The 18,390-nt window shown below is 38.6% G+C and overlaps 2 protein-coding genes across 3 annotated transcripts; one reads left to right on the forward strand and one right to left on the reverse strand.

Moving 5' to 3' along the window:
- Positions 1–271: 271 nt before the first annotated feature.
- LOC119546792 (vesicular glutamate transporter 1) lies at positions 272–12,807 on the forward strand. Of its 2 annotated transcripts, none has more exons than XM_037853355.1 (9): positions 272–352; positions 1,102–1,328; positions 2,089–2,510; positions 5,932–6,262; positions 7,041–7,277; positions 7,967–8,617; positions 8,675–8,860; positions 9,095–9,310; positions 9,532–12,807. In XM_037853355.1, the coding sequence occupies exons 3-9, from the start codon at positions 2,461–2,463 to the stop codon at positions 9,763–9,765; spliced, it is 1,905 nt and encodes a 634-aa protein (XP_037709283.1). In that variant the 5' UTR covers positions 272–352; positions 1,102–1,328; positions 2,089–2,460; the 3' UTR covers positions 9,766–12,807. The 2 variants fall into 2 exon arrangements, with proteins under 2 accessions (XP_037709283.1, XP_037709282.1); XM_037853354.1 differs by lacking the exon at positions 272–352 and adding an exon at positions 790–988.
- Positions 12,793–18,162, reverse strand: LOC119546793 (phospholipase A1 member A). The gene is made up of 4 exons (XM_037853356.1): positions 17,636–18,162; positions 13,734–14,474; positions 13,223–13,391; positions 12,793–13,160 (listed from the first exon to the last, which is right to left on the reverse strand). Exons 1-4 carry the CDS (start codon positions 17,727–17,729, stop codon positions 13,055–13,057), a joined length of 1,110 nt encoding a protein of 369 aa, XP_037709284.1. The 5' UTR covers positions 17,730–18,162; the 3' UTR covers positions 12,793–13,054.
- Between the last annotated feature and the right edge of the window lie 228 nt (positions 18,163–18,390).

Consider the following 18,390-nt stretch of genomic DNA (forward strand, 5'->3'; position numbering starts at 1 on the left):
GCACATTCCCATGTACCAGGCACTCTGTGATTGGTCCTTTTTGGCCAGGTGGTTCGGGGAATCCCCCACCGTGGCCCCAAAACTCAACGGCTACTGTTGCCATCCGCCGTCGACCAATGCCGAAGGACGAAGGACCGCCGAAGGATTCTCGGGCCTGCGCAAATGGATTCGTCGCGGCGAGCTTTTCACCACATCGAGTGCGAACGGTGCAGATGCCTTGATTATGCTGCGGAGGAGCATAATCCGTTGGCAGGACATCCATCTGGGCAGAAAAGAAAGGCGAATGCGGGCGCTTTTAGTTTCACTTCGTGCGTTGTCCTGCTGAGGCCAAAAAGCGAGCCTGGAGCTGCGGGTATATAGCTGGGAAAATTCATCTTAAATATATATAAAATCTATCAATAAATAATAATATATAGTGGAAAATAACTTAATAATAGTGTGTTTATACAGAGTGATTCGAATAAGTGATGGTTGATTGTTAAAACCTAGAAAAAACCACGTTTCTGTGACTACGCCTCGTAATACCCTTGAAAAGAAAAACTCGCACATTCCAGTGGTTGAAAATTTCCAGTGTATATACTACGCTCCTCCCACCCCCCTCTCTCTTTCCCCACCTCTTCACTAGTTTTCCCCACCGTACATATATCATATATACGTATATAGAAATGATACTTTCCAGAACTGAGATGGCAGCTTATGTATCCAAGTTCCACCGCCACCTGTCCTGTCCTCCGCCGATCTTGGGCTGGAGGTCCACCTCGTGGCTGATTTGGAACTGGATGTCACACAGTCTTCAGACAGAGTTGGATTCGGATCGCCATCGTCCTCGTCGTCGTCGGTTTTTTTATAGACAACCTGCCGCCGGTCTCGTGGTCAAACTCTGTCTGGATGTTGTCGTCCCACATCCTAAGTTTTTAATTGGTTTATACAAAGTTTTAGGTTTTCCTATTTTATTTTCATTTTGCGGGGCGTGTGTTGCTGAGAAAATGTGAGGTTCCCTATAAAAAAAAACAGAAATTCTAGAGACCTTAAATTCTTAAAAACATTTATTACTTTTTTCATAATACATTATTTCATATCGTTTTACTATCCTACTTTCAGCGTATCGCGTAGTGTATAATCAAGCTATATAATCTGTTATCTGTGTACCTTATTTGTGATATCCTAACCAACAACCAACAAAATAGTTTAAAAAACTTAACAAATTTTGTTGCCTAATATAAAAGCCAAGTTAAGTACTAAATATAACTGTGCTTGAGTTCCAACTAAAGGACGATTACATAATCGGCCACCACTACGATATGGATTACGTAATTCTGGTGTGGCATGTAAGTAGGCGTTGTGGCCAAAGGTCAGAAGTACAACATTCTTTGGGGGAAGAGATTCAAATGGAATCATTTAGGAATTTAGGGACAAGACCAAAAATTTTTCTTAATAAAAAAAAATTATCAATGCTAACAATTTTAAAATTCCAGCATATGAAATGATATTTTTACTAGTTATCAGGAAATAAAAATGATGTAAAAGTAAACCAACATTCTAGTTATCTATTCAATATCTATTTGAAAATGGTTTAACTTTTTTCTAGTTTAATTAATTTTTTAGTGCTACAACCATTTTTATGGACAACTACAAAATTATACTCTTAAATAAAATTGATTATTGCCAATATTTAAATATATTTTTTAAATGTAAGTGTTTTTAAATATATTATTTGGATTAATCGAATATTAAAATTCCAATTCAAATAGTTTTTTCCTGTTTCTATTTTAAAATAATCCGACAAATTTTTTTTGTTCCCTATTGAACAGAGATTATGGTAACCAGAAGAAGGCTCAAATTTCATACACACACTAATGAAGCATGAAATAGTCCACAAACCCAGAAATATTTACAAAATGCTCTGCCGGCTCAGAGTTACCCCTCATTCCTTTCACCACTTTTCCCAAAAAATCCCAACAAATTTATGAACATAAGCGGCTTACAAGAAATGTGCAAAATGATGAAATTGTACGAGACGTTTGCTTATCAGCAGCAGAACACAAATTGTTGGACCCATTAATAACCAGAACAAAATCTCTTTCGCAGGCACTGTAAATGAAAATGCACAAACACAAACTCTGCGAAAATCGAAATTATATGGCGACCAAGTGAAAATCCCCCGCTGAGCAGAACGAGCCAACCCGAAAATAGAGTCATCAAATTTGTGCTGGCTTCACGGAAATTAACCGCCGCCGATTCGCCACGCTTATATACACGGCAATCCGCCGTGAAGTAGGCAACAAAATATATTTATGCGCCCAAGTGATAACAGCGGAAAAGGCAGCGAAGCACAACAGGCACTGACTTTGGCCTAGGCGGAAGGACGAGACAGGACGAGACAGGACTCAGCGATCCGGAGAGAGGGGAGGAGTCAGGACAGTAGTCGGGAAAAGTCAGGGGTACGACCACAGCATCGCCATGAAGGGTCTGACGGCGTTTAAGGAGAAGGCGACGGGCGTGTTTGGCGGGTGAGTCGAATATGATATGATACCCACACTCACAACACTGAGCAGCGGGGTTTTGGTCAAAGAAAATACTAAGTATGGGCTTAAAAGATATTCATTTTAAATTAGTTTTTAATAGAAAGCTTTAAAACCAAACTATTTAGTTAAAATTTAACCGATTAAAATCCTTAAATTGAGAATGCCAGAGAAATCATTCGAATTTTAAAATCAATTTAACAGTGTTGAAAAGTATGCTACAAAAAAAATAACATTATCAATTTAGATTAAACGATCCTTTTTTAATTTATTTTTACACTGTTTTGGACACTTTTACTGTTATTGTTTAAGCCAACCTATAAAATATGTTATAATATATTATTTTTTTAGAAAATGAGGCATATTGGGTGTCTAAAATTCTAAAAATGATAGTCGTCCTTTTAAATTAATTCCATATACTTCTGAGCTTAAAATATATTGTTGCATACTTCTAGACATCTTAAATTCTACTAAAAAATCATTTTAAAACCTTCCTGATTTGTGAGGAACCACCGTATAAATTTTATGCGAAGCTTGAGATTTAAACAACCATATACTATTACCTACTATGCTATCCCATTTCAATTTTTTGTTGATAAGTGTACTCCGATGACGAAGAGCAATATGCTTTGAATGAAATATGATTGCAATCAAATGGACTTTAGAAAGAACAAAAAATCGAGTTTAATTTAACGCAAGGATGGTCGGTGTTCGTGGTTGGCTGAACTTGACCATGCCAGGATAATGCAGTAAATATGTACCCACCGATATTGATACGCACTCCCGACTAGCCGGCGTCGCGAAACTTGGGCACGTGTCGCGCCCCCGGAAAGTTGTAAAATTATTGGCATGCTTAACAAGTCATTAAAGGGGGATGGCCAGGATTCGGAGGACTTTTAGGACTTGCCAGTAGTGGTGACAATGAACGCGCTGGCATGCCGACGAAGGAGCTCACCGGTGCCTCAGGAATTCCGGGCACGTTGGCAGCACGTGTCCGGGAACTTCAGCTCCGGCACCTTCGAATTCCCCGGGCAAAACACAATAAAGTCGTACTCTCTTCGGTATATATTGGACAAACACTCAATGAATGAGGGGATGTGTGTGATCCAGGTATGCAATTTTATGGCCACACCTCTCACCTGATTTCTCAGGGACCTTGGGCGCTAAATTAGAAATTGGAACAATAGGTGGCACATCGCTTTCATTAAGGAATGTGTTGCATACCGACGAAGGGCTGCTGCATCGTTTAACGCAAATGAAATTGATTTTTACGAGCAGTTTCCGTTTCCGTTGCCAACTGCCAACAGGACCTGCCGCTGAAGCTCTCGAGTGGCACTTGGCGCGAAGAAATTGAAATGCCTCATCTGGGGGGAGTGCTCAAGGAGTTCCTTTATCCTTGCCAGTGAAAATGAAATTAGAATTGCCATTGAAGACGCGGTCGTGTCGCTGTCAAACCAGCGTTTTTCCCACCCTCCCAATGCCGCAGCATCTCAGTTGTCAGGCCAAACAAACTAATACACACCACAAATACATATATTTATATAGATCTGCGGATGTGCCCCATTTACATTTCTAATGGTCGCGCTTTTGTGGCCACGTTAAAGTCAAAGGCGAATTCTACAAAAGCCTTTAGCTCGTGGCGCCAGTTATCCCTAATCTAGGCGGCGCCAAAAAGTCTGCAACATTTTTACTGACAATCAAGAAAGAACTTTAGCGCCAAAGATAGTTTGGCGAGACGTCAAAAAAAATACCAGTTCCATTTAAGGATGGAAAATGATATCCGGTAACAGGCGAAGATGAGATGTTCTAAAATGAATAACATAAAACATTTACAAAAAATAAGAGGGAGGACTTAAAAATCTCTTTAAAATATGTCTAAAAGTATGCAGTGAAAATATAAAGTCGTTTTTGGAAAGAGGCTCTTTAGACTTGCGTAATATAAATATTTTATTGCATACTTTTAAACAGCTTTATTATAGATTTCCGTTTTCCAATGAAATCTCAAAAACTTCCAATTCTTTAAACATAAATAAGGTAGATTCAAAATTTAGTTTCATATTTTGAATACCAAAAGTGTTACAAAAAAGATACTTTTATTCTATACATTTATACTGGAATATCTAATCTCCCAAGACCCTTAGATATTTTGTTGAAAAAACAATCGAATCATCTTTTGGCTCGTAACGAACCTAATGACGGACATAACGCAGCTCCCTTTTTTTGCAAAGGGCAAAAAAGAATTGCCGCATAAAATTGGCGTCAGCCTTAAAGTCGGTCAAGGCGCAAGTTGGTCGAAGGACGTAAGTTGCTCCTTTGGCTCCGTTTTTTTCTGGTCTTGTTCAGGGGATCCTGCGTGACCAGACGAGGGTAGCTTTTGGCGGCAGACAGTTGAGTTATGTGACAGGCGGCGACTTCGACGACGACAAAGTTATATCCACTGTAGTGGCTTGTTTTTGGCTGGTGGCTGCTTATTAGTTTGTATTGCATACTTATGGGGACTTTGTCTGGATATTTATGAAGAAAAATTCCAAATGGCAGGGGGCTATATCTCAGTTGATGTGTCACTTATCCCGAGTTAATGGCTTGGTCTGGGGTTGGTAGGTGGTTAGGTCACCCTTGTTTATCAGCCCAGATATCAGCTAACAAACATCCATCAATCAGTCGCTGACAAGGTCTTTTAACTGTGTTTAAACTGGGAAATCAAATCTGGAAATGCGATTGCGGATTTTTACCTGGTCCAATCAACTTTAAATACTCGCAGCCAAGCTATCAGCACTTAATAAAATTGAATTTTATTCCACACCAAGGACGGAAGTTCTGTCTGCAATTCCTCCCCTCGGTCACCGCAATTCCTTTGGGACCCTTGGGAAAAACACAACCACCTTCGATGGGCGGAATTTTTTGGGGTGAGGGGCAGTGGCAGCTGTTGCTGCTAACAAGCCGAAAATATTTGTGTTTTCACGCCCTCTCGTTGACCTGTTGATTTAACTTGCTATCCGCTCTAATTGGCATGAATTATGCCCCGGGAGATAATGTTTGGAATTGAGGAAATATCATAAAATGCATAAATTCTATAAGCCTCAACAGATTGAATATATTTGAGGTTCTATGTTTTATATCTTTCTTTGCCTTTAATACCTTTAAAATGATTGCTTACAATGGTACATATTTATTTTTTTTATTTCTTAAAGACATTTTTTTATTCGTCATCATATTTTGATCATCAAGTCTTTAATTTTAAAACGCTTTTTAAGTATACCAAGTTTCTTTTTAATAAATATCAACACCTTCGGACAAACTTCCATTAAAGTAAATAAAATTAAGCCTTAAAAAATAGATTATGCCATTAAATCTTTAATCGTAAATCCGATTCAATTTAATGATAATTTATTTTCTATTCTATTTTCAGCATGAAGCCCAATATGGAGAAGTTCGAGATATCGCAGGGTTACCACGGCGGACATGGGGGTTACGAGGAAATGGAGGGGGGCGACCGGGAGGGCCGGGGACCGGGCGGCGGCCACGCCTACGACGACGACGACGACCGGCCCGACTCGCCCGCCTCCTTCGAGGAGATCGAGCGCCCGCCGCTCCGGAAGATCGACAAGTACTGCAAAGCGGAGTGTCCCTGCATGCCGGCCCGCTACACCATCGCCACCATGGCCTGCGTGGGATTCATGATCGCCTTCGGGATGAGGTGCAACATGTCGGCGGCCAAGCTCAAAGGAGAGCACAATGGGGTAAGTATCTTACTAAAATAGTACTATTAAATAGGCAATGAGCAGAGCCAAGTTCTTCAGAATTATAAAATTATAATCTATTGTAATTATAACTCTATACATTTATAAAGCTGACCTAAAACCTCTTAAGAATCCTTATACAAGTTTTTAACAATCAGTTCAAAATCAGTTTTAAAAACAAATGTATTATTTTTTAAAGGCAGACAGTCCTTTGATTTAGATTAAAATCTGTACAATTTGTAGGCTCTTTAAAAATACGATAGTATAAACCTATGGGGTTGGAATCTTAAAGAAATTTTTTTTAATAACATCAAAAAGTTACCTAAAATTTAATTTTTCGCCATGAGTAATATTGAAATTTATGTAATTCTCTAAAAATTGTTATATTGCTTTTAAAGAAACTTGTTTATTTATAATTTTTTTAAATCTTTTGCTAGAGTTTCTTATTAAATTCAAGTCACATCCTCCTCCTAAAGTCATACACTCCAAATTATATAAAATTGTCAGCCTTAAATGAGCAGAAATAGAAGTCAGGGAGAGGGAGCCATCAAATTCGCTTCGTTTGCCGAGAAGCTGCTGTCAATTAGGGAGTGTGTGTGTGGGTATCCACCCACTCAAAAGTCATCCACAAAGCACCATTTCCCCCATATAGAGGCATAGAAACCCATTGGAAACTGTGAATCCGGCTTGACGCTCGTTAATAAATGCCTGCAGCGGTTTTTAATGATTGTTGAGCTGCGCCACTCATCCCGTAAAATGTGTTTCCGGATTTTTGCAGACTGTATTCATGAACTGGACGGTCGCCGTGGAGAGCCATGTGGACTCGTCCTTCTTCTGGGGCTACCTGGTGACGCAGATTCCCGGCGGCTTCATCGCCTCCAAGTTCCCGGCCAACAAGATATTCGGCCTGTCCATCGTGAGCTCCGCCACACTGCATCTCTTCGTGCCATTCGCCATGACCCTGATGCACGGTCATGTGGTGATTTGCGTGAGGGTCCTGCAAGGACTCTTCGAGGTACGTAACCCATCGAACCAACCAACCAACCAACCAACTTACCAAATTCGATTTCGCCACAGATCAAAGCCGGGGATTACGGCTGCGTGATGTTGCGAAAATGGGGAGGGTTAGATTTTGCTTTATGATAAAGCAAATATGTGAAATGGAAACATGTCCTAAGCCCTCAAAGGGATGGGGGTCCTACCAGGGCAAGGGAAAAATAACAAAAGCATTTATTTTAATGCGATTTCTTTGTGTAAGGGACTGGGGAGTATGTCATTTTTCTTTGACTCGGAAGGGCAAGAAGGAGACTTTGTCAAAAGGATGTTTGCTCATTCGATTTTGACAGTAGCTAACCATTTTATTGTATGTCATTCATATTCTCTTAATAGACTTGTTTAACATTCAAAATTGTAAAAAATAAAACTTTTAAGGGTTTAGTGCATTCGTTATAATCATTTTGAAATTTCATTAAATTCTTTAATAACATTTTTCAAAGTACCTTCCTTAACTTTTATAATATATCCAGTAAAAATAATCTAAAATCATGCAAATATTCTAAATTTTATTGAGAGAGTAGCTTATCAGTTTGATTAAATGGGTGTTACAAATTTCTTAAAAAGTCGAGGAACTAACTTTATATAAAGACTATTAAATAAATTTAAATTTCCCATAGTTACCTAATTTGTATCAACTTTTCTTTTCAGGGCGTTACGTATCCGGCTTGTCATGGCATCTGGCGCTTCTGGGCGCCGCCCATGGAACGCTCCCGACTAGCGACCTTGGCCTTTTCCGGTTCCTATGCCGGCGTAGTGGTGGGACTTCCGCTTTCCGGTCTCCTAGCCGATACAGTGGGTTATCAAGCGCCCTTCTACGCTTACGGGGTATTCGGAATCATCTGGTACATGTTCTGGATATGGTTGTGCTTCGAGAATCCTCGTAAACATCCGGCCATCAGCATACCCGAGTTGAAGTACATCGAGAAATCTCTTGGGGAGTCGGCTCACCCAACGATGCCATCCCTGAAAACCACTCCTTGGCGGGAAATGATGCGTTCGATGCCGGTGTACGCCATCATTGTGGCCAACTTCTGCCGCTCCTGGAACTTCTACCTCCTGGTGCTGTTCCAATCCTCGTTCCTCAAGCACAAGTTCGGTTTTAAGGTGGAGGAGGCGGGCTTCGTGGGCTCCCTGCCCCACTTGATCATGACCACGATAGTTCCCTTTGGCGGCATGTTGGCGGATCACCTGCGAAAGAACGGCATCTTGTCCACCACCAATGTGAGAAAGCTCTTCAACTGCGGCGGTTTTGGGATGGAGGGCTTGTTTTTCCTATTCGTGGCACATTCCTCAACGGCGGTGGGTTTTGAACAATACTTCATATTCTTTCTGATTTTATAGAGTGCTCTTTTACAGACAGGAGCCATGTTCGCCTTGACCTGCGGCGTGGCCTTCAGTGGCTTTGCCATATCCGGCTATAATGTCAATCATCTGGATATTGCTCCTCGCTATGCTAGTATCTTGATGGGTTTGTCCAATGGTATTGGCACACTAGCTGGCATCATTGTGCCCTACGCTTTGGATGGACTTATACAGGCTAATGTAAGTAAAGATTTTGGAAAGTTATAATGCTTTTATCTTACATTTCTTTAAAATAAACTTAAAGAAGAAGTCAATTCCATTCTTTCATATTATTGTATGAAAAATCCCTATAAAGATAGTATTTCCGGTGTTCCAAAAACTACTGCCTAACTTCAGAATTATGAATTTGATATAAATATATCCCCCAGTAAGGATGATATTATTGTAAATATTATTTTATTATTTTTACCTTAGCCCACTGGCTGCTGGACCACAGTGTTTACCTTGGCCGCCTGTGTTCACTTGGTTGGATGCACTTTCTATGGTATCTTTGCTTCCGGGGAGCTGCAGCCCTGGGCGGAACCTCCGGCAGAGGAGCAAAAGGTGTGGGCACCACCACCAGGTGCCATTACCAACACAGATCCTAGTCAGGCAGGCATGTTGGGCGACTACATGAAGGAAACCTCTTTTGTAAGTGTACAAATATGGATTTTATATCCCTTAAAATACGTTTTTATATTTTATTTATGAGCAAATGATTTTAAAAATGTTTAAGTATTATGTTTTAATTTTTTTCTGTCATTACTCTAACAATTTCCCTTACTTTTCTAGTATTTATTCCTTGTTAACTTTTTGGATAGAATATTCTGTTATCGATCCATTAATTGTCTACATAACCTTTTGCAAATTAGGGTGCTCCCGAGTACAATGAGCAGAGCCAAATGCAGCAGTCGCATGCCATTAGCTACGGCGCCACAGGACACGTGGCCAACAATCCCTTCGCCATGGCCGGTGGTGTTGCACCACCGATTGCAGAGGAGGATGCCCCACCGACCTACGGGGATGTTACCGATCCGGGGCAGTATGGATACACGCAAGGGCAAATGCCGTCCTACGATCCGCAGGGATATCAACAGCAGCAGTAATGGGTCACTGATATATATCATAGCTTTTAGTTGTAGTCGGAAATCGTTTGAAGTTTATTGTTTGTTCTTGGTGTGCCGTTAAAGATTTCCCCCCTTTTCTCTCTCCCCATTTGTTGAGTTCCATCGCTGAAGGATCCTGAAAGCCTTTCGGAGTTTATGAGTATATTAACTAAAGAGTAACGAATTTGTCAGCGAATAAGGGGATTCCACATGCCACACTAACACAATGAAACTATGTACCTAACAGAGAAACTACATATGCATAACACAGCAATACCGATAGCCATTAACATTACCGTTAGCCCACATAGACCCAAAACTGGCCTAATCGATCTATATAGCATATATACTGTTAAGGCCTCGCTTGCGCGAATTTCTATTTACAAGCTCCGAAATCCAAATCGAAACTGCAACACAAGATAGGGAAAGAACTGGAAAAAATATTCAACACTTGTGTATATCATATATCATCACATAATCCACACAAAGCCTATAATAATTATATTTAAATCGGTATAATCGTATATATATATAGCCAAAGATTGTTGTTGAACTGCAAACTGCAAGTTTTATTACCGTTGATGATATTATCTTCTGTGTAATGAGAACATTTTAATCAAACCCAAGCAATTGTTGATGTTCGGCACGAATGATAACCCTAAAAAGTACTAGCTAATCAAAGAGACATAATAATAATATTCTGTTAACTAATTATTGTTTATGTTTGATTTGTTTAGTTACAAGTTGATGCACCGTATGCTTAAAATTACATGAGCAGGGCATGATATAGATACTGAATACAAACCACTAAAGTAGTTAGCCGTAGGCGCATATAACCTCAGACTTGGTCTTCATATGCTCACTACATTAAAATAATAATAAGCAAAAGGAACACCTTAAATTAATATTTAAAGAGCTCGAGTTTGAGTTTCCTGGCCAAAACTGTTTCACAATAAAGATTTTTCAATTTATTAGACTTTTTCAAATGTTTCCCTAAGAATTATGATAGAAATGAATGGTTAAATATTTTCTGAAGTAACTTTTTTGGCTTGGAAATTCAAATATTTTAATTGATTATAATAACTTTATTTAAAGTATTTGTAATTTTTTTTGTAAAAATTAAATAACTTATTGTACTACCCCTATTAAATCTCTCTAAAGTAATAAATTTAAACATTTTCGAAATATTTAGTAGACTGTAAATAAATTCGGCGTTAAGTAATTTTAATATAATTTAATAAGTTTATGCACCATTTTTGATTTAAGAGCACAAATTTAACTTACAAAATGCACTATTACTCCTTTTTTCGTTCAGTTTATAGCACCATTTCTAAATTATAATTTAGTTAACAATTTAAATTAATACCTTAAATAATATCTGTCACACAAAACATATTTAAACGCACTTAATTTCGCACTTTTCAATTGAATATACAACCTTACAACAAATTATTTCTAATCGTCTGTATATTATCCAAACGTATTTAACTAGCCACAAGTATAATAAATAACTATATAAAGGTAATTTAAATTATTCACATTTAAATCACTATGTATTAAAAACGTGAACATTTTCTAACTAAAAGAGTCAATTCTAATACCGTAAATTGTACAGCGCAGCGAATAAATACTCACGCAAATACTCGTATAGCAACTTTAACATAGCTAATATATATTACAATTTTAAATGTTTTTGGATAAAGGTTCCAATTGAAGAAAACAATACTGCTTGTGTGAGCGACAATACCTAGTGAAGTAAGCCTAGTTAATAGTTAATACATTTATATTCATCTATTCTTATAATTTATTTACTGATTTGATTATAGGCTCAAATTTTTAAACGAATGCTTAGCGCAGGCAATTAAAAAGGTTGGCCACTGGGGCGTATGTGTAATATTAGAATAGTTCAAAATACATTCTGTACATAAAACCATTTTAACAATTGAGTATGGCTCTTTTAATCGTGAGATTACAAAATTAGAGACACAATCTCATCTTACGGATATGAGTTTTCTTCTATTATTTGTTTCGTTTTTGAGAGATACTCAAGCTCTCGGGGCTGTGTGGACAATAATGACATAAATATGTTAACCAGAAAGCCACGGTTATAACTTTTGCTTGCTAAGATATGAAAATAATGAAAATCCCTTCACATAACAGTTTGTAAATAAATGAAGTGTATCTCGTAGTTGAACGCCATCATTAAATGCTTTTGTGAGTAATTTAAGTGTACATAAAGCCACAAATAAACCGAAGCATAACTAAATCTTAAACGAGCGCAACTTTAATAGTGTTAAACCATCAGTTTTTGCTATTACCAGTCAGTCACACCAGAACAGGTTACATCTAGGGTATTTTAACTACTAGCCAAACATAAATGTTGTGCGTGGAAATAAACTACAAAACGCTAAGAAAATGCATACACTTTCATACAGAAATATAGGCGCACAAATACCAAACAGATATATGCTATTAACATGAATCATAAATATATTCAAATCATATAGGGGCTGCGGAGTCTGTCTACACAGAACCTTTGAAATATTGAAAACAGTTGTAGTAATGATATTACCGCTATACTTAAACCGTGTATATAATTAGAAACAAAATATTCTTTGTGTTTACTGAGAGTTCTGTATACAATATATAAAAAATATTAAATCAAAATTAAAATTATTAAACACAATCGGAGATCCCTTTTCTGGCAACACCCGCCCATGTTGTATAATTTGTATGGTAGCTAAACCAAATTAAAATAAATACCTACTTATATATTTCAGTGTATGCTCATTAACAAAGAAACCGAATAAATATTCCTAAACATAAACGAGTAAATAAGACTCAAGACACAGGAAACCCAGTACTTATTTAAAAAGCAGCTTAAATTTGGTTAAACGAATTAAAGATACAAACCTCTTGCATGAGATCCGGCTATACGAATACCGAATATTTGAAGGTCATGAAAAAAGAACAAAATTATACCCAATGAAATGTATTTGGAATTCAATAAAACGAACATGTTAAAAATTATGCCAAACAAAATGAGTTTTTTATTCCACAGAAGTTTCAGCACAAGACTTAAATATTTATTTGTACAAGTCCCAACGAAAAATGGCTGTATTTAGAACTAATAACAAAAATATGAAATAAATAGGTATCAATTAGGAAACAAGCTAAATCACATGAGTGCTACGGTGTAAAAGATGCATAAGTCCAGGCGATTTTCCAAACGATTCAGACACAAATAAATGTTAGATACATTTTTCGAATTCGGCCAAGTAAAAAAGCATTATCTCCGTACTCCCTGGTACTCTCCATTCGATCGTCCTTTGCCAGGGAACCCTCTAGCAAAAGGCGCCTTGGCATTGGTGGTCACATAATAGTTCCCTCGAGCTCTATAGGCATTTAATAGAATTATTATAAAGTTGTAGTAATTCGGATTTACGATAGAACCTACTTGTGTGAACAGTGTTCTCCCATTAGCACATATTCCGAGTCCTTGGGCTCACACCAACCTATTAGATAGGAAAACAAGTTGGGACAAGGACCCGCATAAAATCCCCGAGTCGTGGTTATGGATTCAATAAAGTACGGCGTGACTTTCGTGTGATCACAGGCCAAGGTTTCTGAGGATTTAAGAGGGTATATAATAATATATAACAGATAAAAGATAAAAGGCTGGCTTAGGTACTTTTAGTTTTATATGTTTAGGCCCAATTTCTCAATGTCCGGTTAAGGTTCTAGTTTGTTATCTGTCAGAGAATAAAGGCATCATTATGTGAGTTTACAGAGTTTGGCAAACTTGAGAAATAAGAATCTTCGACCGACGAATTTAACTAGAACATCATTTGAAACAAGACATTGAGAAACGGAATACTTTCGGTAAAGCAATTTAGCTCAATGACAAAAGCTAACAAGACATTGAGAAATCGGCCATTAAAATTATTTTTTGATTAGGTAATACTCACGAAACAAAGTGGCTGATCCCACACAAGCTGGCTGCCTGGTGCCTCCGTTGACATAGAAATCCGCATGACCACTGGAATGCCATTGGCCAAGGATTCCTGCTCCTGTATGGACTACATCAACAAAATGGGCATCCGTGGTATCCAAATCCCTGGAGTTGTTTGCTCCCGCATAGAAGAATATCGTTGGATCCAGCGCCGTAATCCTGCCCAGCTTTCCCTCCTCCGGTTTTAGATAGTTGGCCACCAGTCCGGCTATGTGGGCACCCACACTATAACCGATAAAGTGTAGATTATCCGGTTGAACTCCGCGGGGATGTCGAGCGAGGTACTTGACCAGCTGGGAGATGCACAAACTGCCAAATCGAGGGGCCCAGTCCATCTGACTCAAACAGGGTTCCTTAACTGCATCCGCATAGTCCACAATGATGATATTATACTCGCCCACACTGAAGTAGGCCTCTCGAAGATCTGGACTAGGACTTAAAGTGCGACCTCCTCCAAAACCATGGATAATGATCTTGGTAGGATGAGCGGGATTGAAGTGAGTGTAGTATAAAGCATTCGCATCCAGGACATCGATGAATTCCGGCTGCTCCTGGGTGCGTCTCGTATACAGATAGAACTGTATCTTGGGATGGGGACAACGGTAGGGCTTTTGCAGGCAAGAATCTGTCACATAGACCTGAGTTTGATTTTGTCCAGCCGCCACCGCCGCAGCCACAACTCCCGCATTTTGGCCAGCTGTGTACATACATATATGGAGGATGTGAGATTGAAAATTTCAAGATTCAAGATTTTAGTTGACAAACAAGTTTGCGCTCTACGACATTGCATTTAATTACATAAGCCCCTAGCAGCGACATTGAATGCTTGCAATTTGGCACGACGCAAATGTCATGCGATTCATGTTGCAGTTGCAAAAGTTGCACAAGTTGCAGAAAGTAAAAGTCAGACCAAAACGGAAGTGACGCTATATTGTGGCTCACTCACTACTCATTGCTCTTTGTTTGCCATTTGCACCGCAACCGACTGGGTTTATTTTTGACAAAACGTGCTGCTCATGATATAACTAGAGCTGGGATCTGGCAACTGGATGCGGAATGAATATGCGTAATTTATTCGTATTTATGAGCTTCATGGGGGCAGGAAAACCCATTTGAGATCGGCTTATCTGACACTTGGGCTCGTTGGCTGCGAGCAGATATGCGCCAAGTGGTTCGGATTCGCAATTGGTGGGAGTGGGTTTCACATAGGTCGTTATGCTACTTGGGTTCTCCATTAAATTATTGTGTATATCACCCATTTCACGCTTAATTTAGTTGTTTCGAGTACCTATTGTTTAATTTTTAATTTTATTTAATTTACTTGTGTTTCTACCAACCATAATAATTAACTTTAATTATTCTTAAAATCATATACCAAATGTTTATTAGAATTTTAGTATCCAATATTATAAGGTTTAAAATCTAAAAATACGTGGATTTTTATGTGTGGTTTTTAATTTTCTTTTGTTGAAGTGATTTTTTAAATATTATTATATAATAATTCTACCTACAAATTGTTTAGAAGTCAAACAGATAATTGATCACTTATCTTAACTTTGTTGTGTTTGTACAGGCAATGCCTAAAGATCAATATACCTTAACAATAAACAAATTTGTAATTAATACCAAAATATTTGAATTTTTTAGGAGTCTATTGAAAGCTTAATTTTCGAACTAGTTCCAACTATTTTGTTCGTCAGCAGTGTTGAGCTCACCGCATGCGTAAGAAGTCGCCGTAATGCGGTTTGAATCCAAATGGCCAAATTAAAAATCGAGAATCGGCCTTCAACCAACTCAGTTGGTGGCGCCCAAAATGCTAACCAGCAATTGGCCCACTTGTGGTTGTACCACTCGTAGTTAGACGATAACCGAGAGTCATGCAACCGGTCTGGAAAACTATTGCAGATGCAGACTCTTGCCGGTTGGGTGGGCACTGGAAATACCCGAAGATATCGGCTGCCTTATAGGGCACATATGTACGTATACCCCAGCGACACAGTGAACACGGCACGGCTCAATTCACTCCGATTTCGATGACAAGTGCTTGTAAGACCAGCAGCTGGTTAAATTAATCATGCAATAAGCGTTGTTTTACATCAGAGACCGTAGCATAATGCCACTCAACCGCCCACCAATAACCATGATACAGACAACAAAAAAATTATTTTTTAAAAGCCATTAAAGAAACTAAGAATTTGTAATATTATTCATTATTTTGTACATAATTTTTACGAAAAAAAATAAGATTAAGATTTACAATCACTTTTTCTCGTATATATTTAGATTTAAGATCACTATTTCTAATGCTATAGTCCTATATTTAATGAAAAATAAATTTATATGGCTATTTATTTTAAAATTATTTATTTAAAATGTGTTAAAAATCTTAAGTTCAAAACTTAAGATCCCCCTTTCTTTCCCTGTAGACAACATATAATCCCCCACCCGCACTTTTCACTCTTCAATTAGCAATGGGCTGTGGTCGCGGTCATGCCTCAATTGTCTTCAGTTTGTCTGTTTTCATTTGTTTTTCACAATCGTTTATCTCTGACTTCGTGAGCTGCTTTTTCCATCTTATGTAAGTCCACCTCCTACCCCTTTTCACCATTTCATTTTCCATTCGGCCATTACGCATGCCAATTAAATGACTGTCTTTTTGTTTTTGGGTTTGTTTATGTTTTTTTTTGGCGGGAAAATTTCATGGGGAAATTTTGGTACTTCGGGGTTGGCCGGAAAACGCTGTCCAACTAACACAAATCAAACCCAAAACGGAAGAAGTCGAATGCGGAAGGTGGAAAACAAAGTTGGACGCGAAACACGAAATACTCATCGCCTGGTAAGTGAAAGATGATTTTGGGTTGGCTCGCTTTTGGCTCGCTTTTAAATTTGTTATTTCTTTCTGTTTGTGGGTTTTTGTGTTTTTTATTTGCCGTGAGTCATGGACATTGTTTGGCTGGCTTTTACGTTGGTGATTATTGGCCAATTGACTTCGATACGATATCGAGATTTGTGTGTCATAACCTTAAGGCTTTGAAGTGTTGGCTTGAGCGGTGCAAAATATATTGCATGTCTTGTATTTCATTATGATTATGCCTAATTATAAACAAAAATTCTTGAAAAATTGCTTTATTACAGGCCTTTATATGAAATTAACTGCTGTTGACCCACTTTAAGGCTATAATTGCTTGGATTTCTTTGGGTTTATTAACCTACAGTTTGGCCTAATGGCAGTCCTCCAAAATTACTGTCATTCTATATAAAATGACTGCCGTGGCCCTCTGATTCCAACTGAATTCAAAACTTGACAATGACACGCACCCCGCAATGCGCATACGCCCTGTATGACCCTTTTTTATAAAAAGCAGGCTATAAATACATGCTAAAGTGTTTACAAAGAGTGTCAAGGTGGGGCGTTAAAATATGAACACATAATAAAGTAGCCGGATCTTTTAGATATTCCAGGGCGGTCCTAAACGGTAGTGGGGTCAATTAATTAACTTGGCTACGTAAGATAACAAAAGTCACACCATGACAAGGCAGCATTTTTGTGTGGGATGAGCACCTACAAAATATTTTTGGTACTTGTAGAGAGGCTTTTCAAGATATTTATATTGCTGTTGACCAAGATGTGAGGCAAGGTCGAAGAAAATGTTGGTAAATATTGTGCAACTAGTTGAAAACGAAATTTAAGACGATGCCAATCTGAAGTGTCAACAGAAACAGAAAAAGCGGACACAATGACAGGGCCAAAAGAAAGGTACCAAAAATATTTAACAAAATAGGTGCCAGCCAGGGCGAAAGTAAAAGTTTAACTTAAATTTATCTCGTTGGGTTTCTTTTAGCACAACACATACGAACCGGCGAATTCCAGGCGAAAGAGTGTAAAACTCACGCAGAGCAGCTGCAGCCAAAAGTCTGCACTTTTCGGTTTCCTCACACACTTTGGCCACATGCTTATGTATTTTATTTTTATATTTTGGCAAATTCACGCTACTTTTAATTGCAATTGCCAGTGCGATTATATAACTGGGCTGTATTTACTTTTGTAAGGCGGAATCTTTGAACTCTTGTGGGCTTTCGGTCAAGGCCTGCTCGTTGACCGGCGACACAACCGTCTCAAAGTGCAAAACTCTTTCTTAAGCACCAGCTCGAGAGCTGGTCATTGGACCCGATTTCGATTTCAATGCACAACAAGACGACGACCAAGCTGGCGAGGCATAATTCCGGCTGCCTCCGCACACAAATTGATTCAGTTTTGTGTTTTACCACACTTCTTTTATTTTAGCGGGCACGCGCGGTCCCCCGAAGTGTATTGTATTGGATTCGATAGGGTCGATCTGGGCTTTCTCCGCCTCGAAGACCGCGTACACGTGCGATTTGATTGCGCTCTGGCGAGCCACTGAATGTCGAGTTCGTTGCCGAAGTCTTTCGTTTTTGGTGGCCCACCAAAAAGTTCGCACCGGCGCACAAAAGCTCTCTCTGCTTCGAAAGCTTTCGTTCTTGTTTTGGTATTTAAATACTTTTTGAGAAGCTACGGCGAGGGTTTAAAAAATATAAATACTAATCAACTTTTTACCCATTTTTTAACTGGGATTTTACAAGGGAAAAGTTTA

This window comes from Drosophila subpulchrella, chromosome 2L, assembly GCF_014743375.2.
Source record: "Drosophila subpulchrella strain 33 F10 #4 breed RU33 chromosome 2L, RU_Dsub_v1.1 Primary Assembly, whole genome shotgun sequence".
Taxonomy (NCBI): Eukaryota; Metazoa; Arthropoda; class Insecta; order Diptera; family Drosophilidae; genus Drosophila; species Drosophila subpulchrella.

Excerpts from the sequence above, each read along its gene's own strand:
- LOC119546792 (XM_037853355.1), top strand. The coding sequence starts at position 2,461 with ATGAAGGGTCTGACGGCGTTTAAGGAGAAGGCGACGGGCGTGTTTGGC. Across the intron at positions 8,618-8,674 it reads TGGCACATTCCTCAACGGCG|ACAGGAGCCATGTTCGCCTT; the intron begins GTGGGTTTTGAA and ends GCTCTTTTACAG. Across the intron at positions 8,861-9,094 it reads ATGGACTTATACAGGCTAAT|CCCACTGGCTGCTGGACCAC; the intron begins GTAAGTAAAGAT and ends TTTTTACCTTAG.
- LOC119546793 (XM_037853356.1), bottom strand. The coding sequence starts at position 17,729 with ATGTGGCCAAAGTGTGTGAGGAAACCGAAAAGTGCAGACTTTTGGCTG. Across the intron at positions 14,475-17,635 it reads CTTTCGCCTGGAATTCGCCG|CTGGCCAAAATGCGGGAGTT; the intron begins GTTCGTATGTGT and ends GTATGTACACAG. Across the intron at positions 13,161-13,222 it reads GGAGAACACTGTTCACACAA|AGCTCGAGGGAACTATTATG; the intron begins GTAGGTTCTATC and ends AAATGCCTATAG.